This window comes from Sus scrofa, chromosome 4 (assembly GCF_000003025.6).
Source record: "Sus scrofa isolate TJ Tabasco breed Duroc chromosome 4, Sscrofa11.1, whole genome shotgun sequence".
Taxonomy (NCBI): Eukaryota; Metazoa; Chordata; class Mammalia; order Artiodactyla; family Suidae; genus Sus; species Sus scrofa.
Genome location: NC_010446.5, coordinates 97,344,573 through 97,367,371, shown reverse-complemented (window position 1 = coordinate 97,367,371; position 22,799 = coordinate 97,344,573). Strand labels below are relative to the sequence as shown.

Genomic DNA, 22,799 nt, shown 5'->3' with positions numbered 1-22,799 from the left:
GGCGTTCAGAACCGGAGGGGAACAGCTTCCTACCCCAGCCCAGTCCTTCTGGGAGGAGTTGGCAGGGGCCTCCGTTGCGTTGCCAACGTACGACCTCTTTTCCTGGATAAACACAGCTCTGTCTCTGCAGCCATCAGGCCGGCCTTCTTAACTCCTTCCTTCGGGTTTCCAGCAGAAAGCCAGCCCTGCGCCCCTGAGGTTTTCTCTGCTGGGCCCAGGCCGCTGGGGAGTTGGGGAAGGGCTGCAGCGAAAAGGGTGACAGCCCTTTAGGGAGCAGTGGCCTCTATCTTTCTGTGCTACACTGGCCCCACCCCAGCCCTCCTAGGTGAAGCCCACAGCCGTGGCAACACAAAAGGTAACTTCTGCAAAACCCTCCTTGCCGGAATCCTGCCTTGGGCCCCATTGTTCCCGTCTAGAGCCATTCACATTGCTCCCAGACAGGGTGATTTGCGGTGACTATTTCTCTGAATTACACGGGACCAAGGAAACGTGACCAGCCTCAAGATTTCTGGACACAGAGACACTGAGGACAGAGCTGGTTCCATCAGAGCCCAGGTCAGGCTGGCGGCAAGCACGGTGGCAACCCCCCATTCTTGTTAGAAGTGTGTTAAACTGTAAACATGGAGGATGTCTCCTCCCTCCTTCCCCTCCTTGAAGACAGCTCTAGGAAGCACAGACTACCACGGAAAAGATGAGGCCATCAACTGTACTCCAGGTACAGTCACTATCCTTCATTCCCTCCTTAGGGCCTTTGCCTAAACTCTTTCCTCTCCTAGGACCACTCCCTCTTCATCTTTTGGCTCTGGAGGCCCTCGCTGATATCCTCACCATTGATATTAAGGGCTTCTGTTCTCTACCTTCACAGCACCCCATACTCCCCTTTATGGTACTGTTCACAGTTCTTCCTGTGATTTATTTATGTGATTGTTTCATGACTTCCTCCCTTACTAGACTGTAAGCATCACAAAGACAGTGCTTAGAATAAGGCAGGTGCTCAGTCAGGATTTTTTTTTTTTTTTTGTCTTTTTTGTTGTTGTTGTTGTTGCTATTTCTTGGGCCGCTCCCGCGGCATATGGAGGTTCCCAGGCTAGGGGTTGAATCGGAGCTGTAGCCACCGGCCTACGCCAGAGCCACAGCAACGCGGGATCCGAGCCGCGTCTGCAACCCACACCACAGCTCACGGCAACGCTGGATCGTCAACCCACTGAGCAAGGGCAGGGACCGAACCTGCAACCTCATGGTTCCCAGTCGGATTCGTCAACCACCGCGCCACGACGGGAACTCCTCAGTCAGGATTGTTGAATGAATTAATGATATTAAGCAGAACTGCACCTGCATTAGTTCACTTATCCCTTCACTGGGCTAGGTGCTGGGGATACATAGAATGGAGAAGCAGTTTAAGGGGAGAGACATAACAGCAAAAACACAAGTTGTGAAATACAAGAAACAAACAAGATGATTATTTTGACATCTGATTCTTGAGTTTTGAGTGAGCAAATGTTTTGTTTATGGAGATTCCTGACACACTCAGACTTCCCAATCCTGTGATTTCTGATTTAGCTCAGCCCTGAGGTCCTTTCTGGGGAGGGTGGTCTGTGTGGAGCACTGTGGCATCAGTTAGGCGGGTTGGGGATCTGAGCTCTGTGACTTACTAGCTGTGTGACCTCTGGTATGTAACTTAATCTTTCTGGGGTCACCTTTCCCTTCTGGAAAACGGAGAGAAGATACCTAACTCTGAGTCAGCATGAAGATCAAATAAGATCACACCTGGGCATTAGTTAGGCTGACTTCTGCTAAAAGTATACAAAAACAGAAACCCCAAATCAATCTGACTTGAAAATAAGGACATTTTTGGCTTCTATCATAAGAAATCCAGAGGAAGTCCAGAGGATTGAGGGAAGTTTGATTCTGTGGCTTCATTCATTCATTCATTTATAGTCACTGACTATTTACTATATGGCACTGTATACTGGACTCTGGGGATATAGCCATGAGGCAGCAGAGAAGTGTCCTGGCTAGATGGAGTTTCTACTTTAGTGGGGGAATAAAGACAGACAAAAATAAATTAGGAAAAATACAGTTTATTAGATGGAAATCAGTGTTGGGGAGAAAATTAGAGAAGGCTCATAGAGGGTGTCAGGAGAGCATACAATTTTAAATAATGTGGTTAAAGATGGCCACTTTGAGAATGTAACATTTCAGTAATGATACAAAGGAAGGAGGAAGGCTATCTGGAGAAAAGCATTCTGGGCAGAAAGAATTGAAATGTAGAGGCCCGGAGGCAGAAGCATGCCTGGAGTGTTTAAGGAGTCACAGAGGCCAGTGTAGCCAGAACAGAATGAGTGATGGGGATATGACATCAGAGATTTACCAGGGCTAGATTCTACTGGGGCTGATAACAGTTTTAGCTTTTCCTTTTGATAAGCTGAGGAGTGATATGATGATGTACCGTTTAAAGGATTGCTCTTGTGGTTGTGTTGAGAATAGAATGAAAGGGATAAGGGCATAAGTTGGGAAACCAGATAGGAAAATATTGAAATAATCTTTGTAAGATGACTGGGGCATGGATCACGGTTGCAGTAGTCAGTTTCTGGATATATTCTGAAGATAGTGTCAATAGGATTTCCTGATGGATCCATCCCTATCTAAAGAGAAAGAATTATCCAAGGTTTTTAGCCTGAATAGCCAGAAGAAGACAGCTGCCATTTATGGGGCAGGTACATCTCAGGAACTCAGTTTTAGATCTGTTAAATTTGAGATGCCTGTTAGACATCTAAATGGAGATGTTGAGTAAGCAGCTGGATATATGAATCTGAAGCTCCAAGGAGAGGCCCAGACTAGTAAAATAAATGTGGGCACCAGCAGAAATGCAGGTGGAATTTAAAGCCACAAGACTTGGTGAACTGTAGGTCAAAAAGAAAAAGGATAAAAAAAGACTGAGTCTTGGGTGCCCCAACAATTAGAGTGGGAGAGGAGGAGGAACCAGCTGGTTCTGATAAAATAAGGCCTGAAAACTGACCATTGGTTTTAGTGCCAGAGTCATTGGTGACTTTGACAAGAGCAGTTTGGGAGAGCAGTGGAGGCAAAGGCTTGGGAAAGGATAGGAGAAAGAGAGCAAAGATAACTCTCTGGAAAAGTCTGCTAAAGGAGAAGGGAGAAGTGGGGGCAGTGGCCAGAGTGGAGAGTAGAATCAAGAGGAAAATTTTAATTTTTATATTTTATTTATTTATTTGTTTATTTATTTATGTATCTTTTTAGGGTTGCACCTGCGGCATATTGAGGTCCCCAGGCTAGGGGTCAAATTGGAGCTACAGCTGCCGGCCTACACCACAGCCACAGCAGCACCAGATCCTTAACCCACCGAGTGAGGCCAGGGATCAAACCCATGATCCTCGTTAACCACTGAGCCACGACAGGAACTATAAGAGCAAAATTTTTAAATGACAGAAATAATAATATATTTGTATGCTGCTGGGGAAAATCAAATAGAAAAGGAAAATCGATAGTGCGGAAGAGAGAAAGAAGAATATTTGGAGCAATATTGCTGAGTAGACAATAAGAAATAGGTGTCACGCATGAGAAATAGATCTAAGGGTTGTCCCTTGCTTGCTCTATGAACAGTTCACCCGGTTACTGGAGGCAAAGTGGAATAAACTGGTAGAGGTGTGGGAGCTCGCTCTCTTTGAATGCTTCTCATTAATTTCTCAAGGAAACAGGAAGCAAGGTCATCAGCTGAGAGTGATGATGGGGGAGGAGCCAGTGCTAGGGGTTCGGGTAGAGAGGACCAGGAATGAAACAGTCGCCCAGGAGAGCGGGAGACTGAATGGTCTAGGGAACTGCAGGCTGACTGCCAGGCTGTATAATGGGCCCACGTTAGGAGAGTGATCATGACGTTAAAGCAGGATAGCGGGGTTGTGTGTGTGTTTTCTCCAGCTGTGCTCAGCTGTGCAGTGTGTGTGTGTGGGGGGAATGGGCAGAGATTTATTTTCAGCCTGGATTGTGCCCAGTCTTTGACAGGTCACTTTCCTCCTTCCTCACCCCTTCCGTGTCCTTCTCTTGGTGGGTGTTAAATTCAGGGTGCACACAAACGTGTAACCCACCTGGGCCATATAGCAGTGGGACTGAAGAGAAAACTGACTACAGAAAATCCACAACCTGGCCATATGAGTTAGGGTCTGGTGAGGAAAACAGCACTTGTTAGGTGCTTCAACAGAGGGAGTTTAACACAGGGAACTTGTTACCGAGGTGATGGAAGAGCAAACATGGCCAATAGGATGTTGAGGGCTGTCTGGTAGGATCGGTAACCATGAGACAGAGCCGCTACTGGAGTTGCCTTCCAAAACAAAGAAAAGGGGAGAAATACCCTTACATCTCCCTACTTTCCACCTTCCAACCTGCCACTAGAGCCCTTCAAAGCTGGATGACAAAGGAGACTGGGAATCGGAGATTGTAGGCACTAGCCCTCTGCAGTCTAAGGCAGCGTAGGGGAAGGAGGAGATCTGCGAGCAGTCGAGCAAATGACTGGCATGCTGGGTAGCCAAAAGCTGACTTAATCAGAACGGTAAGACATCAGACCTGGAACTTGAGGATCACCTCATCTATGCTTTCATTTTTAGTGAACAGGAAACAGACCCTGGAAGAAATAATGTGCCACACAGCAGAGTTGAGGCTAGAACCCATATCGTCTTCTTTTCCTCTTCAGTCTTAAAAAAAAAAAATTATTGGGAGTTCCCACCGTGGTTCAGTGGGTTAAGAATCCAACTGCAATGGCTGAGGTTGCTGTGGAGGTGCAGGTTGAATCCCTGGCCTGGTGCAGTAGGTTAAAGGATCCAGTTCTGCCACAGCTGTGGCTCGGATTTGATGCCTGGCCTGGGAACTTCCATGTGTCTCAGTGCACATACAACCCAGATCTTCTATCTCAAAGAGTACTGTTCTGGAGTTCCTGTTGTGGCTCAGTGGTTAACGAATCCAACTAGGAACCATGAGGTTGCGGGTTCCATCCCTGGCCTTGCTCAGTGGGTTAAGGATCCGGTGTTGCCGTGAGCTGTGGTGTAGGTCGCAGATGTGGCTCGGATCCCACATTGCTGTGGCTCTGGCATAGGCCGGTGGCTACAGCTCCGATTCAACCCCTAGCCTGGGAACCTCCATATGCCACAGGAGTGGCCCTAGAAAAGGCAAAAAGACCCCCCCCCCCCAAAAAAGGAGTACTGTTCTGTCTTGTACCCTAGGGGTCTTTGTATTTGTGCAGAACTGTTCCCTTGAGTGAGGACTGGGGGTGCGGCCTCCTACCTCTGCCTGCGCCATTGCTGCCACTCAAGAACTTTGCAGGTGACCCAGGGCCTTGGCCTCTTTTTACTTGCCAGTGCCACTGTAGAAGGACACTTAGAGGACCGGCCAGTACAGAGTGCTTTCCTGGGTTCAAGCCAGATGAAGAGGCTAAGAGGGGACAGACCTTTTCTCTAGGTCAGCAGACAACTGCTATGACTCCCTGAGCTTTTGCTAAATTGTCCTGTATCCTTGAGCAGTGGCCTCAGGCAGCATGACTTGGCCACCAGAACTCACTGGCAGGTCATGGGGTTGGTGATATACCGTGTCTTGCAGCTCTGGCTCCTCAAGCAGGACCCATGATGCATGATCTAGTTCTGCGGTCTTAGTTTCAGGAAGACTTTAGGGGCCCCTTCTTTAAGAGCTGGTATGAGCCATTGATGTTGGTTGCCTTCTGGAACTGGTTGGTCTTACAATTGCCTTATTCACTCTTTGGTTTCTCTTGGCGCTTAATTCAGACATTTGGAGAACACATATTCTCTGCTTCAAGCAGAATAATAATCCACATTTGTTAGAGTTCCCATTGTGGCTCAGTGGTAACGAACCTGACTAGTGTCCATGAAGATGAGGGTTTGATTCCTGGTCCCACTCAGTGGGTTAAGGATCCGGTGTTTCCATGAGCTGCAGTGTAGGTCGCAGACATGGTTTGGATCCTTTGCTGCTGTGGCTGTGGCATAGGTCAGCAGCTGCAGCTCCGACTTGACCCTAAGCTTGGGAACATCCATATGCTGCACTTGCAGCCCCCTGCCCAACAACAACAACAAAAATCCACATTCGCTTGGATTGCCAATTGGATTCCACCCCATCTACCTCTATAATAGTATTTGTATTCCAGATGAATGTACTACACATGGGAATTGGTTTTTAAAGTGTGGAGGCAGCAACTCCCCTTGTTTCTGCCTGGAAAGCTGCGATAATTGGCCTTCTGGTAGAAGATAGGCATCTGTCAAAGCCCTCGAAGCTAGAGAAGTATTCCAGCAGCTGGTGACCTTATTTCCCTTACCAAGATCCCTGCTTGCTCACCTGGCCTCATCCAATCAGGGCTGACATCCCCGGCCTGGCTGTGGGATTGCCTAAGAGCCTCCTACCTCTTCGCTTGCCAGCTGGTGCTTGTTTGTATGAGACACTGGCCCCAGCAGAGGGGTGCTAGGAGGCATTCAACCTCTGCTATCTTCAACACAGGACTTCCAAAGTCTTCCTGGGTGCTGACATCCCACTGCTAGATGTGAGAAGAATGAAGCAAGTTGTACTTGAGTTTCCAAGTACAATGGTTTTGGTTTTTTTCCTTTTGTTGATTGCCTTGGAAGGATGGAATATATTTAAATGAAGATTAGGCTCTTCTTGGCCATGAATAAAGGACAAGAGGTTTTTGGTACACATTGATTTACAGTCTGGGTTTAACGGGTCATCCAAGGCAAACGTGAAAGCACAAAAGGAGGAGGGGAGTGTATAGGGAATATGGGGGGAGGGCACAGTTGGCAGCCACAAGATTTCTGGCTGTGGCCATTAGTGCATCTCCATCTTTTTTTTTTTTTTTTTTTTTTTTGTCTTTTTTGTCTTTTGTTGTTGTTGTTGCTATTTCTTGGGCCGCTCCCGCGGCATATGGAGGTTCCCAGGCTAGGGGTTGAATCGGAGCTGTAGCCACCGGCCTACGCCAGAGCCACAGCAACGCGGGATCCGAGCCATGTCTGCAACCTACACCACAGCTCACGGCAACGCCGGATCGTTAACCCGCTGAGCAAGGGTAGGGATCGAACCCGAAACCTCATGGTTCCTAGTCGGATTCGTTAACCACTGCGCCACGACGGGAACTCCTTTTTTTGGTCTTTTTAGGGCCGCACCCAAGGCACATGGAAGTTCCCAGGCTAGGGATCGAATCGGAACTGTAGCTGCTGGCCTACACCTCAGCCACAGCAATACAGGATCCAAGCTGCGTCTGCGACCTACACCACATCTTACGGCAATGCCAGATCCTTAACCCACTGAGCAATGCCAGGGATTGAACCCATGTCCTCACGGGTCCTAGTCAGATTCATTAACTGCTGAGCCATGACAGGAACTGCTAGTATGTCTCCAGCTTTTGAAGGACACTGGATCAAGTCCCTTTTCAAGTCCCTTCAAAACCATGTCAACCAATTCTTTGCCTGTTATTCAAGACTGATGGCTTAGGAAGCATGTGGTCTAGTTCCTAGAAAGAAAACCTGACCCACCCACCTCTCCACCACTGCTGAACTTGTGTCCAACTCTCTGACCCTGTTCCTTGCCACAAAATGTTCATTTTCTCTGAACCCCCAGCCCCTGTCCCAGATCCTGGAATCTTAGTTGAGGCCCGAACTTGAATTCTTCACTTGTCAGGATGAGGGTTTGGACACAGACTCATCCCTCCTCTGCCAATTCTCCTTTCAAACTGAGGCATAAGATTTTTTTTTTTAATTAAAAAGACCCCAAAACCTGAGGCTGTGGCTGCTAGTTACCTACCGAAATTATTTCCCTTTCTTCTACAACATATGGTCAGACCATATTTTCTAGCCCATCTCCCTTGAAGTTTGATGGGGTCTTGTGACTACGGAAACACTTTGAGGCTTGGCCCCCAAAACCTTCCTTGGGATTTTCTCTTCTCTCATCTGACAACTGGATGCCACTACCTGGGATGACATTGGAAATCTCCTGTTGAAGAGGACAGGCCTTTTGTCAGCTGGATTTCTGAATGATTCCTAGATACCAAAAACTAGACTTCATGAGAGTGAAAAGTGCATTCTATTTCAGATACAGGTTAGACTACGAAGGTGTAAAGGTTATCTGTTTCAGAGTTTGGCATTACCATATTTAATAATAAAATCCTTTATGATATGTGCCTTGATGCTCTCCTGTGTGTGTGTGTTTGCTTTTTAGGGCTGCATCTGAGGCATATGGGGTCAAATCAGAGCTATAGCTGCCAGCCTACACCACAGCCACAGCAACACGGGATCCAAGCTGCATCTGTAACCTACATCACACCTCACGGCAACGCCAGATCCTTAACCCACTGGGCAAGACCAGGGATTGAACCCACCTACTCACAGAGACAACACCAGGCCCTTTAACCTGTTGAGCCACAACGGGAACTCCTCCAGAGGGTACTCTTTCTCCCCTTGATGCCTTTGTTTGTACTAGTCCCTCCATTTGGAATATCCTCCTCTCCCATGCCTGCCTGGTGGACACCCCTTAACTTTTGAGACTCCGTTCAAGCACAGCTTGCTTTAGAAAGCCTTCTGATTGCTTTCTAGAGTAAAACTGACACCTCCTCCCTTTGTGTCTGCCCTGAACCTATAACACTAGATCCTTAACCCAGTGTGCCAGGCTGGGGATTGAACCTGTGTCCCAGGGCTCCTAAGACACAGCCAATCCCATTGTGCCACAGTGGGAACTCCCCTGGAAGGATTCTGATTTCCAACTACAGAAGGGTCTTGGGCTAAGAAGGGGGCTGTGAGACTTTATTTATGCAGAGGAAAGTGCCCTCTCCCTCACTTTACTGGTTATTTTCTGGTCACTCCTCTCTGCTCGGTGGTGGGTCCCAGGCAAGGCAGTCAGCAGTAGGCAAGGCAGTCAGCAGTAGGCTCTCCTGAAGGCACAGGGGCTATTATTTAGATGAATCCTTTTCCAGTGACATCTGGAGGAAAATGCCTGCAAGAGAAGGGTGAGCCAAGTGGCAGGAGCCAGAGCACAGAGGGCAGGTGTTCAATGAGGTGCTCAGAGCATTTGCACCCAGTTACTCAGTACCTGGATCCTGTCACTGTGGTACAGCTTGGGGCCAGTTATACACAGAAAAAAAGTTGTAGTTTCCATCGTGGCTCAGCAGAAATGAACCTGACTAGTATCCTTGAGGATACGGATTTGATCCCAGGCCTTGCTCAGTGTGTTAAGGATCTGGCATTGCCATGAATTGTCGTGTAGTTCACAGATGTGGCTTGGAGCCTGGGTTGCTGTGGCTGTGGTGTAGGCTGGCAGCTACAGCTCCGATTTGACCCTTGCCTGGGAACTTCCATATGTTGCAGGTATGGCCCTGAAAAGCAAAAAAAATAAAAGAAAAAGAAGGTTCTCCCTTGTTTTGTGTCTATAGCAGTTGCCCAATCCCATTCTGAAAAGCTGGATCCTTAGCATTTGCTCTTCCATTCAGGAGGGCCTGGCGCTGAGGCTGAGGACCTCTTTACCTGAGGCTTTGGCGTAAAGTGTCTGCTGGTCTCGGCTCTGGATGATGCAGGACATGTAAATCTTCTGGTTCTCAATCTTTTCCACGTCAACATTCAGCACAGCTAGAGAGTCCACGGGGATCAAGCTGCGAGAGGAGGCGGCTTAGCCATCTTGCAAGGTGAACTGGCCTGGCCCCCCTCCCTCCACCACTCTGTACCCCCATCCTTCTCTTCATCCCACCCCACCTCAAGGACTTAAGTGGCTCTGGGCTCAGGACCCATTTGCCAGCAACCCAAATCGATGGCAGAGGTTAGGTTCCTGCCAGGGACCAGAGGACTGTGCGGCAGTGAGCTGGGGAAGGAAGGTAACAGGCAGGGCTTCTGTACCACCCAGGATGGCTGGCTACCCTCTCGACAGTGAAAAGGACCATGACTTTGACCAGCAAGACATGGATCTGTACTTACTTTTTGAAGCTGATGTTGAGATTTAGTGTTAACAGGCCCTCTCCAGCCAGGTAAGCAGTTTTTGAAAAGGTCTCGTCTATCATGGCTGCCAGGGACCCTCCATGGGCAAACCTGGTGGTGGGGCAGGGAGCAAGGCTGAGGCTGGAACCACCCCACCTTCATCTTCTCCAAGGAAAGGAAAGGAGACAGATCTGGGTCCCCTCTGATCAAACAAGTCAAAATCAGCTGATTTTTCTCCCATGTTGCTATAGCATATGTTAACAACCACTGATACAATTATTTTATTTCACCAGAAAATTTTTTTTTTCTGATAGAGTTAATGGAAAAACCCTTTTCTTATTCATCATCTAATTGCTGGAAGCAATTATTGTAATTTGGAAAGGTGCATCCCTACAGGGGATGGAAAAGCCCCTGAACTTTTTTGGCTTTAGTCTCTAAACCATGGCCTTGTACCAGCTCTCATCTCACCAGTCACCATGGCTAGTGTTGAGCCCACATTCTCAAGATGGGTAAATGTGAGACTGAGGACCTATAAAGTGCTGACAAGATGGACTCCTGAGCAGTGTTGCCTGTGGTAAGCTGAGAGCCTGCTTCAGCAGGATGTTGCAAACATTTCTTTATTTTAAGTGTGTAACTAACAATGAAATATCACAAAGGGAATGTAAAAAAAACCCCAAACAATACCTTTTTAAAATTGAACCCCTCAAAATAAACTATTTAGGGATCAACCTAAGGAAGTGAAAGACTTATATGCTGAGAACTATAAAACATTAATAAAGGAAATTAAAGATGATTTTAAAAATGGAAAGATATCTTATGCTCTTAAATTAGTAGAATTAACATTGTTAAAATGGCCATATACCCAAAGAAATCTACCAATCTGATGAAATCCTGATCAAATTACCATTGACATTTTTCACAGAACAAGAAGAAATAATTCTAAAATTTATATGGAACCATAAAAGACCCAGAATTGCCTCAGCAATCCTGAAAAGAACAAAGCAGGAGGTGTAACCCTCCCAGACTTCAGATAATACTATGAAGCTACAGTAATCAAAACAGCATGGTATTGGCACAAAAACAGACATATGGGTCAATGGAACAGAATAAAGAGGTCAGAAATAAACCCACACACCTACAGTCAGTTAATCTTTGACAAAGGAGGCAAGAATATACAATGGGAAAACGACAGTCTTTTCTGCAAGTGGTGCTGGGAGAGTTGGGCAGCTGCATCAAATCAATGAAGTTACAACACACTCTCCCACCATATACAAAAATAAACTCAAAATGGCTTAAAGACTTAACCATAAGACATGACACTATAAAACTCCTAGCAGAGATCCTAAGCAGAACATTCTCTGACATAAATCATACCAACGTTTTCTTAGGTCAGTCTCTCAAGGCAATAGAAATAAAAACAAAAATAAACAAATGGGGCTGAATCAAGCTTATAAGATTTTATACAGTAAAGGAAATCACAAAACAAAAAGATAACCTACAGAATGGGAGAAAATATTTGCAAATATTTGTGACTCTAAAGGGCTTAATTTCTAAGCATACAAAGAGCGCAACAACAACAACAAAAAAACAAACAACCCAATTGAAAAATTAGTGGAAGACCTAAAAAGACATTTCTCCAAAGAAGAAATACAAATGATTAATAGGCACATGAAAAAATGCTTAACATCAATAATTATTAAAGAAATGCAAATCAAAACTACAGTAAGGTACCACTTCACACAGGTCAGAATGGCCATAGTAAAAAGTCTACAAATAGCAAATGCAGGAGAGGACGGGGAGAAAACGAAACCCTCCTACACTGTTGGTGAGAATGTAAGTTGTTACTGTGGAAAACAATATGGAGTTTCCTCAAAAAACTAAGGATAGAATTACCACATAATCCAGCAATCCCACTTCTGGGCATACATCGGGACAAAACTGTAATTCAAAAAGATATATGCATCCTTATGTTCACAGCAGCACTATTCACAATAGCCAGGCCACGGAAACAACCTAAACGGCCATTGACAGATGAATGGATAAAGAAGACGTGGTACATATGGAAGATGAAATACTACTCAGCTATAAAAAGAACAAAATAATGCCATTTGCAGCAACGTGGATGCATCTAGAGACTATCATACCAAGTGAAATAAGTCAGAAAGAGAAAGACAAATACCATATAATATCACTTATACGTGGAATCTAAAATATGACAAATGAACTTATCTACAAAACAGAAACAGACTCAGGGACATAGACAACAGACTTGTGGTTGCCAAGGGGGAGGGGTTTGGAGGAGGGATGGAGTAAAATGCTGGGGTGAGCAAATGTCAGCTATCGTACATGGAGGGGGTAACCCACAAGATCCTACGGCACAGCATGGAGAGCTACATCAATGTCGTATGATAAACCTTAATGGAAGATAATATTAAAAATATGTATATATACAAATATAAAGTGTGTGTGTGTGTATATATATATGCAAAGATTAAAAAATAAAGTGTGTAAAAGTCTCACTCTCACTTGTGTAAGCTGACCTTCATGCCAAAGCTCCATTGCTGATTAAGTTGGGAAAAAGATAAAGGCACTCAACTTTAGAATTCAGAGAACAAGAAACAGTTTCGAGTTTCTGGTTTTCTTTTTTCTTTTTCTTTTTCTTTTTTTTTTTGGTCTTTGTCTTTTTGTCGTTGTTGTTGTTGCTATCTCTTGGGCCGCTTCCGCGGCATATGGAGGTTCCCAGGCTAGGGGTTGAATCGGAGCTATAGCCACCGGCCTACGCCAGAGCCACAGCAACGCGGGATCCGAGCCGCGTCTGCGACCTACACCACAGCTCACGGCAACGCCGGATGGTTAACCCACTGAGCAAGGGCAGGGACCGAACCCGCAACCTCATGGTTCCTAGTCGGATTCGTTAACCACTGCGCCACGACGGGAACTCGGAGTTTCTGGTTTTCAAAGGCGTGATCCTGATTCTCTGTGGAACAGGTCAGCTGTCCCTGCTGTACCACCATGGGTTAACTGGCTGCTCCTGACACCAGAGGGCTTCCCAGACCCTTGCTTCCCCTTCCCTTTGGTGGAAAGGGCTGGGAGCCAAGCACCCACACCCACCTGGCTTGACTACTTGCTCTGCCTTCACTACCTGTTTGATCTTGAGCCATTGCTAAATCTTTCTGAGCCCTACCTAGTTTTTCCAGGGTGAATTGTGAATAATTTCATCACACCAGATCAAATGAAGTAATGTCTTCAAAACCTCATGTACGCTTCTAGTCACTTCCCTACCCCACACTACTTGGAAAAGAGGGAGAGTTGCTGCCAAAGAACCCTCACTGGTCAGCAGCGGGACCTGCTGGAAGTGTGTACACGGTACAGAGGGTCTCTTGGTCAGCCAGTAACTTATACCTCCTCATTGCCTAGGGACTGGCAACCTGAGCCACTGCAGTCAGATTCTTAACCACAGCAGGAACTCCATCCTTTTTCATATCTTAAATTGGTAAGCATAATAAGTGTTTCCCTGAGATCTGTGAGTTATTCTAGTAAATTAATCCAACCAGAGGCAAGGGTTGTGGGAACCACCAATTTGTAGCCAAAGTGGACAGAAGCTGCGGGTAACCTGGGGACCTACTGGCATCTGAGGAAGGGTGGGGGCAGTCTTGTGGGCCTGAGACCTCACCCTATGGGATCTGACACTATCGCCGGGTAGTTGGTATCAGAATTGAACTGAATCGTAGGCCGTCCAGTTGATGTCACAGACAATTCCTGGTTGTCGGAGAACACCGCCACATATTTGGTGACCAGAAGTGTCAGAAGGGAAGTGTTCTATATGAGAGTAAAGGAGACGCATAGGAGAGGGAAACACAGCAGGGAAGAACTGGGTTTTTCCTTACACAAGAGAGAGACTGAACTGGGCTTTTCTAATTCAGCACTGATCTAATCTCTTCTTTGGACCCCTCCATCCACTGGCCTCCGTGCTGGACAGTCTCCTCTGCCTCTCCTGCCCCACCTCAGGGAGCTCCTAAGTAAAAGTCAGCTACACTCCATCTCCATCCCTGCCTTCTTGGGGGTTTTCCTCTTCAGAGGGAAGGGACCTGTGGCCTGAGCAGGGCTCTGATCCAGTCCCTGGGTAGCTGCATGCACTAATGTGGAAATCAGTGTCCCCCCGGAAGACACCTTTGGGAATGACCAAGATGACCAAAGGCTGCAGTCTGAATCCATGGCCTGCAGAAGCGCTGACATTTATTAAGCTCTTCGAATTCTGTTTAACTACAACTGAGTCTCTCCCAGGCCTTGGGACCCTAAAGCCACTCCTTCTTCCTCCTCTCTCCTCTCCACCCCCCTCCTCTAACACCAACAATAGCTTTGGTGACTGTCTAAAGCAGGAACAGGGATGGGGAAGGCAGAAAACCATGGACTTGGTGACCCAGTGTCTTTAGGAAAGAGGCTCAGGGTCAGCCTGATTTCCCTTGTGGATGTATTTATGTCCAGTCTGAGTTCTTTCCTGGGTCTGCTCCCCGTGTGGAGGCAGTGGAGTTACAGGGGAGGAAGCAATGGATTTGGAGTCCTAACTGCTGGATTAGAGTCCTGGACCTGACCTTGACTGGCTCTGCTTCCTTGGGCAAGATACCTCTGTGTGCCTCAGTTTGTCCAAGGGTAAAACATGCAGTTTGGATAGATACTCTGATAGCTATACTGTAAGCACGTACACATAAGGTCCATAATATCCTATCTATCTCTCAGCCTCTCTGGAAGGCAGATATTATTGTCCAAGGTTTTAGGTAAGAAGACTGAAGGCCAGAGGTTAAACTGCTTGCTTGGGTTCTCCAGGCCGGCAGCAGCAGAGCACGACTGGAAGTCTGGCTCCTAATTCCAGATCTTGTCCTCTTCCAGGTCCACCATATCCCCTTCTCAAAGTAGCTGCTGAGACCTCTTCTTTTTTTTTTTTTTTTTTTTGTCTTTTTGCTATTTCTTTGGGCCGCTCCACGGCATATGGAGGTTTCCAGGCTAGGGGTCCAATCGGAGCTGTAGCCACTGGCCTACGCCAGAGCCACAGCAACATGGGATCTGAGCCATGTCTGCAACCTACACCACAGCTCATGGCAACGCCGGATCGTTAACCCACTGAGCAAGTGCAGGGACCGAACCCGCAACCTCATGGTTCCTAGTCGGATTTGTTAACCACTGCGCCACGACGGGAACTCCCTGAGACCTCTTCTTACTGGAAGATTCCCAGGCCCGAACAATGAGGCTATCCCTTATCGGCACTGTGGGGACTGCACCAGATAAAAGAATCCCTTCCGGGTCCGATATTGTGAGACTAAAACCCAGTGCCCGCAACTCCCCACCCAGCTCCTTTGAGAAAGGAAGAGACCCCGGGGGCTGGTGGTAACCAATCCACCTCCTCAGCTCAGCCTTCGAAGCAGCCAGAGACATCCACCCTGGCCCTGCTGTGGCCTTACCCTGGGGGCCCTTCCAGGTAGGGGCCTGGTTGGAAAAGACAGACAGACTTCTTCTGGGATGGATGGAAGAAGATGACATACTCGTAGCCTTGTCCTTCTGTTTCGATACACCTGGTGAAGAGGCGCCAGTCCCTTTTGTCTGGGGAGAGATGGCAATGGCACAGCCGAAGAAGGGAGTGTGTGAGGGCATGGGACCTGGTCTGGATGCAAATCCAGTATTTCATCAGAATGAATGAACTCTGCCTCAGGGATAGGGATGAGGGGAGAACCAGAGGACACAAGGCTCTGCTGTCAGAGGACTTAATCAGAGAGCAGAGGCACAGTCCTATCCTTGGGGAGCCCTCGGTCTGAAGGGACTCAGCCCTGTCCTCAGGGAGAGACCTGGGACTGAGAGGGATGCAGCCCTATCTTCAGGGAGACACCTCAGTCTGAGGTGACACAGGCCTGTCCTCAGGGAGCCCTCTAACTTGAGCTAGAAACACTCAGCAAGTCCCATGCTGAACTTGGATATAGGGTCAGGGGCAGGTCAAGACTTTAAGAGACCTTAAACATTGAAAATTAAAATGTAAGGCATGTTATTTATAATAACAATACTTAACAGAAACATAAATGCATAAAAATTCACCTAAATTTTGATTTTTCCCAAGGTGACTACAAAAACTATGTATCATTTTTTTGGTAGGAAACCAAATTCTTTAAAAAATTTTTGGTACACCTGCTTTGTTAGTTTTATAAACCCAAGGGTAATCTGACTACTTTTTTTTTTTTTTTTTTTTTGGTCTTTTTAGGGCTGCCCCTGTGGCATATGGAGATTCCCAGGCTAGGGGTTGAATCAGAGCTGTAGCTGCCACCCTACACCACAGCCACAGCAACGTGGGATCCGAGCCACGGCTGTGGCCTACACCAGAGCTCACAGCAATGCCAGATCCTTAACCCACTGAACGAGGCCAGGGATTGAACCCGTGTCTCATGGATACTAGTTGGGTTTGTTACTGCTGAGCCACGGTGGCAACTCCCTAGTCTGAGTACTGTACTACTCCATTCATCACTGGGCAGGAATGACAGAGACAAGAAAACACACACACTTGCAGAGAGATGAAAATGGAAAACTATCACTCTGATCGGTGAGTGTTTCAGGAGAGCTGTCCGGGCCTAGCAGAGCAGGGCTGGTGTGTGGAGGCCTGCAATGTACCGGGTCGGGATAGGGGGGTGGTTCCTAGGGCCTCTTCGGGGTGGGGCGGAGGACCTGGGATAAAGCTAGACAGTAAGGAAAGAAGTCCTGGTGAGAAGGCAGATGGGCAAGGAGGGGGGCCAGTAGCTCTCCAGTGGGCTGGGGGCAGAGGTGGCTGCTATGGGGCGCTCTCTTCACCCGGGAGGAGGGGAGCCAGGGACGGGAGAGGATGCAATCCTCATCCACCAGCCTGGCGCTGCAGTGTGAGGGGTGGAGTTAGCAGAAGGAACTGCCAAAGCGCTTATGAATTTCCTTCTGGAGAGTCTGAACACAGAGCAGGGGTTGGCTGAACTGACTCCACTGGGCTGGGGTGCATGTGTGCTGAGAGGTCTTTTCTCAGGCCAGGCCTTACCTGAGGTAACCTGGAGACCTGATGGCATCTTGAACCCCTGGATATGGTCTCTGTTGGACTTGAAGGATAACAGTTTGACCCAGCCATCGGCCTTGGTCTTCTCCAGAAAATCATGGTAGAGGCTCAGCATGTCTGGACACCAGCTGGCATTGGGGGAGGCATAATTCTTCAAGTCTGTCTTCTCCTGACAGGTTCTTGAGACCTGGGCAGGAAACATCAGGGAAACTAGACGGCTCCTGGACTGCTGCCTGGGCTGTGGGACCTCTAGATAGTGTGCTCCTGGGTGTCCCTGAGCTCCTTAAACACTTCTGCCAGTGTTGACTTGAGGGAAATGGCCCCTGGGGACTCCTGTGGGTGACCAGGCAAGGGGACACTAACATGCGAAGGGAGAGAAGGAACAGGATTGGGGTGGACAATTACAGGCATGCCACCCTGCACTGTAACTGTCCTGTTTTAAAACCCATGAGCTGTCCTTTGAGGTTGAGGACAGCTAGTATAAGGCTCACTGTACAGATGGGAAAACTGAGGAAATATGACGAGGTTGCCAAGCTGATGAGTGTGTGAGCTGATGGTGAGACGAGAGCTCATTCTGAGACACTGTCTACCCCAGGGAGTGCGACCACAGCTGAGGACCCAGGTTCTCACCCCCTCACCCCCCAGGGGCTACTCCAACTCTGTCCACGGCTGTGGTACTGCCAAGGGAAGGGTGGCTCCTTTGAAACATGTTTTGGGCCTTGGCAGTGGTGCGGTACTTTGTCTGGGATGAGGAGGAGGAACCTTCCATGGCTGCCAGATGTTCACCAATTACGACCAGTTACAACCATGGGCAGTAATGCAGCTACTTGCCAGGACCACACACAGGGTCCTTCGTCTGGGGACGTCCCAATTCTGTTGCGATAGTCTGAGTCCCATAGGAGGAAAGTGGTTGGTGACCACACGAGATTCCGATCAGGGTCAAAGTATCGTGGTGGTCTGTTTCGGCTCTGGATTACTTGGTTTCCTTTGCCAAATCAAATAGCACCCAAGAAACTGCTCATCTGCCCTGGCCGCTGTCTGGGAGCAGGAGATTTGGGATGCTCCTTACACCCTCTGCCCCCGGGGAGAAGGGCCGCCCACTCACTTACCACGGAGTCCATGGAGGATCCGAACACAGAGGCAGAGTTGAACCTGGAAAGGCTGTTGAGGGCACCAGGATGGGCTCTGTGGTGGCCAAGTCTTGCTGCCATCTGGAAGCCTTTCCTTATCATGGCGGAGCACTGGGATTGGGGTGGCAGGGCTGCCGGCTGACTCCTGAGGAAGCAGCAGGGGTGGGAGTGAGTGCTTTTCAGCTGCACCTTGGGGCTGCTGGTTGCAGCTACCTCTCAGACAAGCCACTCTTCCCTCTGTGGGAGGCTTTTATGAGGCACTGCAGATGATTAGCAAGGCTGACTTGGTTTGATACCACACCCCAAAAATGCTTGGGGCCTTTGGGTAGTCCAGAGCCCCACCCAGCATTTGGGGAGAGGCAGATGCTGCTTGGGCATGAATGCATAGCAGAACTGGTCTGAATCTAGAAAGAAATGTTTATCAAAGGAGCAGAAAAGTATCTAATGGAACAGTATAGAGTATATGAAGCTTTGCAGAGCTGCCCTGAAGTTCTTCTGGGGAGAACCAATAACATTCTCAGAGAGAGAAGAGAGGTATTATGATCCTTGATTGGAGGCAGTTGGTGAAGCATGTGGGTGTATGGGTGGAGTATTTGTGGCAGGAGCTTTGCAGCAAGACTCTGAAAATTTTGGTAGGATCCTGGGACTCAGAAAACCAACTCACAGCCCTCAGCCACTTCCTTTTACTATCCCATACAAAAGGCAGCACAGGGACGCCTCTACCTGCTGGTTCCTGGTGGGGAGGAGGGTAGGGAGGGGAAGGCCTAGGAAGGGAAGGCCAAAAAATCATCCAGGTTAGCAAGGGCACTTAGTTCTTTGGGAACCCCCAGGGAGGGGATGACGAGTGCAGACAGTGCTGGGAGTGAGGTGGGAAGAAAGGCAACAATCCTGGAAAAGAGCCAGCTCTGAGTCGGGGCTTGGGGAGGAATGCTCCGTCCAGCGTCTGCAAGGGTGGGGTCTTTTTTTGGGTGATGATAGTTCTTCTATTGAATTAAAACTTCTGGTTTTCAGCTAAAAGTCTCAGTGTTTTGTTTTGTTTTGTTTGTTTTTTGGGGATTTTTTTTGGCCGCACCTGCAGCTTCTCGAAGTTCCAGGGCCCAGGGATCAAACCCCGGCCACAGCAGTGACAGTGCCCAATCCTTAACCTGCTGAGCCAAGAGGAAACTCCTAAAAGTCCTAGTTTTATTTATTTATTTTTTTTGTTTTTTATTTTTTTTGTCTTTTTGCTATTTCTTGGGCCGCTCCCGCGGCATATGGAGGTTCCCAGGCTAGGGGTCGAATCAGAGTTGTAGCCACTAGCCTACGCCAGAGCCACAGCAACGAGGGATCCGAGCCACATCTGCGCCCTACACCACAGCTCATGGCAACGCCGGATCGTTAACCCACTGAGCAAGGCCAGGGATCGAACCCGCAACCTCATGGTTCCTAGTCGGATCCGTTAACCACTGCGCCAGGACGGGAACTCCAAAGTCCTAGTTTTAATTCACGAGAATAAAGCATGTTCTAAAGGTCAAAACCATGCAAAGGTGGAATTACAATGATGGTGGTGATGATGACGACGACGACGATGATAGTTTGGCAGCTTCTGAAAGATGTGATTTAGTATGGAAATACGTCTTCTGTGTTTAGCTGCCCCAGCAGACTAGAATGTAAATATTTCCCTCAACCTCTGTGAAGGTTCGAATGAAACTTCTTCAAGGACTGAGGGAACCCAGTTTTTTGGTTGACTCAGTTTCAGGATCTAACCATAAATATTTGAATTAGTGGCCAACATTTAAAAACAAGGAGTTTCAGGAGTTCCCGTCATGGCTCAACGATAGCAAACTTCACTTGTATCCATGAGGATGCAGGTTCCAGCCCTGGCCTCACTCAGTGGACTAAGGAGCCCACATTGCTGTGGCTGTGGTGTAGGCTGTCAGCTGCAGCTCCGATTTGACCCCTGGCCTGGGAACGTCTATGTGCCACAGATGTGGCCCTAAAAAGCTAAAAGAAGAGTTTAAAAAATAACTTAAAAAATAAAAATAAGGAGATTCATACAAAGCAGAAAGCCAAGGATCTCTAGATAAGTGGAAAGATCTGGCCACAAGGTATCCGCATTCTGGTGCAGTAGCATTGGCTGGAGCTGGTGCCCCGTGCCCTCTGGCTTGCACCAGGCCTCCCCTGGTACTGGGTGTTCCTTCACTTCCTCTGCCAGTCTTTATGTGTGATACTTGATTTGGGTGATGGGACTCAAGGAGGAGGCAGGAGAGAAAAGTGGAGTCTTAGAAAAGCTATACAGACTTAAAAGGAGGCTGAGGAAAAGGGAGTGGGGAGAAGGTGGGGCTCTTACAGGGGACCCTGACGGCTGACAGCTGATCGCAGGACCCCACATGGAGGCAGAGGCTGTCCTCCCAAGAAGAATCAGAGCTGAACCTGGGAAAGGAAATCCTTGCCTGAGTTTCTTGCCTTGAGTTCACTTCTCTGATTCTTCACACAGAGCTCCTAAATTTCTTGGGTGATAGGAGTATCTTTTGCTCTAATCAAGTGACTCTCTGTGGGCTCTGGAGAGCCTCAGGATAGGGGCTGGTCACCAGGAAGACTAAGCCATGATTAGCAACTTGGAATTTTCAGTCTCACCCCTCATCCTTCAGGAAGGTGAAAGGGTTGGAGACTGAGTTAAAGATCCATCTCCCCTGTGCGATGAAGCCTCTGTGAAAATCCCCAAAGCAGAGGGTTTGGAGAGCTTCCAGGAAGGCACACCCCAACTCCATGGAAACAGAAACTCCTGCACTCCAGATCCTCCCAGATCTCACCCCATGTATCTCTTCATTGGCACACTGTACCATATCTTTCATTAAATCATAAGCCAGAATATGTAAGTGTTTCCCTGAGGCTGATTAATTGTTTTAGCCAATGATGAAATTCAAGGAAAGGAGGGGTCGTGGGAACCTCTGATTTGTAGCCAAGTCAAACAAGTTGTGGACCACTCAGGGACCTATTACTTGTGACTGGCTTTTTTTTTTTTTTTTTTTTGGTTTTTAGGGCTGAATCTGCTGCATATGGAAGTCCCAGGCTAGGGGTCGAATCAGAGCTATAGCTGCCGGCCTACGCCACAGCCACAGCAACCTGGGATCCAAGCCTTGTCTTCAACCTACAACACAGCTCACAGAAATGCTAGATCCTTAACCCACTGAGCGAGGCCAGGGATCGAACCCTCATCCTCATGGATACCAGTCGGATTTGTTTCCCTTTTGCCACTACGGGAACACCTGTGACTGGCATTTGAAGTGGAGCACAGTCTCATGGGACTGAGGCTTTAACCTGTGGGGTCTGTGCTAACTTGATTTGTGTTAGAATTGAATCATAGGATATTTGGCTGGTGTCACAGAGAAGTGCTTGGTGTGGGAGAAAAACCCACATCTGACATCAGTGATGTGTGAGAGGGTGAAGGGGGAAAAAGGGAATTTTTCCTATAGGCATCTTCATACTTTAGTTGTTTTACAATTTTTGTTTAAATCAAGTTTCATCAATATGATTATGTAAATTTTGTTCTCTGTTCTGCCATATACTATTGTTAGCCTTTCTTTCTTGTATAACTTTCACTTTTCCTTGAATTGACTATTTTCAAAGTTCAGCTGGATGCTGTAGTTGAGGGAAATAGAGGGGAGTTAAAGGACAGTGGGTGAAATGATAAGCCTTCATTTCCCAGCTGGGAGGGAGAAGAGTGAAAATAAAAGAAATGAAGATCTCAGGAGTTCTCTGTTGGCTCAGTGGGATAAAGATCCAGTATTGTCACTCCTATGGCCCCAGTCACTGCTGTGGTTTGGGTTTGATTCCTGGCCTAGGAACTTCTGCATATAACTTCTGTGGTTATAACCAAAAAAAAAAAAAAAAAAAAAAAAAAAAAAGTGGGGAGTTCCTATCATGGCTCAGCAGTAACAAACCTGACTAGTATCCATGAGGACATGGGTTCAATCCCTGGCCTCGCTCAGTGGGTTAAGGATCCAGTGTTGCCGTGAGCTGTAGTGTAGGTCACAGATGTAGCTTGGATCCCACGTTGCTGTGGCTGTGGTGTAGGCTGGCAGCTGTAGCTCTGATTAGACCCTTCGCCTGGGAACTTCCATATGCCATGGGTTCAGCCCTAAAAAGACTAAATAAATAAATAAGTGAAAAAGACGTGAAGATCTGGTGATGTCTATGAATCTATATTTAAGAGCAGATATACTGGAATCAAGGGTATGACAGATGGAAGATAATTAGAAAGATTACATGAAGAGAACTTCTATGGTGATGGCAAAATTGTATGTGTAGCATTGAATATGGGTGGCTGGAGTAGGATGGATGAGGTTGGTTGCCTAAGGCCATGTAGGAAGATTAGGATTGTGGAAAGAGCTTTCTTTTTCCCGTTTTGTACTCCTTTCTCACCACTTCACAATCTTGTGGATTCTTTTGCAACAAGGACCTCTTCCTACCTGTGGGCTGGGAAGTCACCTATCCAGGGAGGTGGAAAGGTACTTGGCTGGTGCCTTGAATATGGGCTTTGGCCACAGCCCTTCCCCTGCTGTGTGAACTCAGCTCAGAGAAAAGGCTTCTCTCCAGATCTGGATTCTAAGCAATTAGGCAGAGGCGAGTCTGTAAAGGTTCAACATAGCTCAGAACTCCTGTTGGATTCTTATT

The 22,799-nt window shown here is 47.6% G+C and overlaps 1 protein-coding gene across 4 annotated transcripts in view; it reads right to left on the bottom strand.

Moving 5' to 3' along the window:
* THEM5 (thioesterase superfamily member 5) overlaps nt 8,770-22,799 on the bottom strand; it is a 39,024-nt gene continuing 24,994 nt past the window's right edge. For 3 of the 4 annotated variants that reach the window (XM_021089841.1, XM_021089842.1, XM_013997133.2), the window contains 6 exons: nt 18,123-18,288; nt 16,999-17,200; nt 15,416-15,554; nt 9,960-10,070; nt 9,516-9,640; nt 8,770-8,988 (listed from right to left, as the gene is read on the bottom strand). In XM_021089841.1, coding sequence (XP_020945500.1) covers nt 8,945-8,988; nt 9,516-9,640; nt 9,960-10,070; nt 15,416-15,554; nt 16,999-17,200; nt 18,123-18,245 — 744 coding nt within the window. In that variant the 5' untranslated portion in view covers nt 18,246-18,288 and the 3' untranslated portion in view covers nt 8,770-8,944. The remainder of the gene's footprint in view (nt 8,989-9,515; nt 9,641-9,959; nt 10,071-15,415; nt 15,555-16,998; nt 17,201-18,122; nt 18,289-22,799) is intronic. The other variant, XM_021089844.1, reaches the window with a different exon arrangement.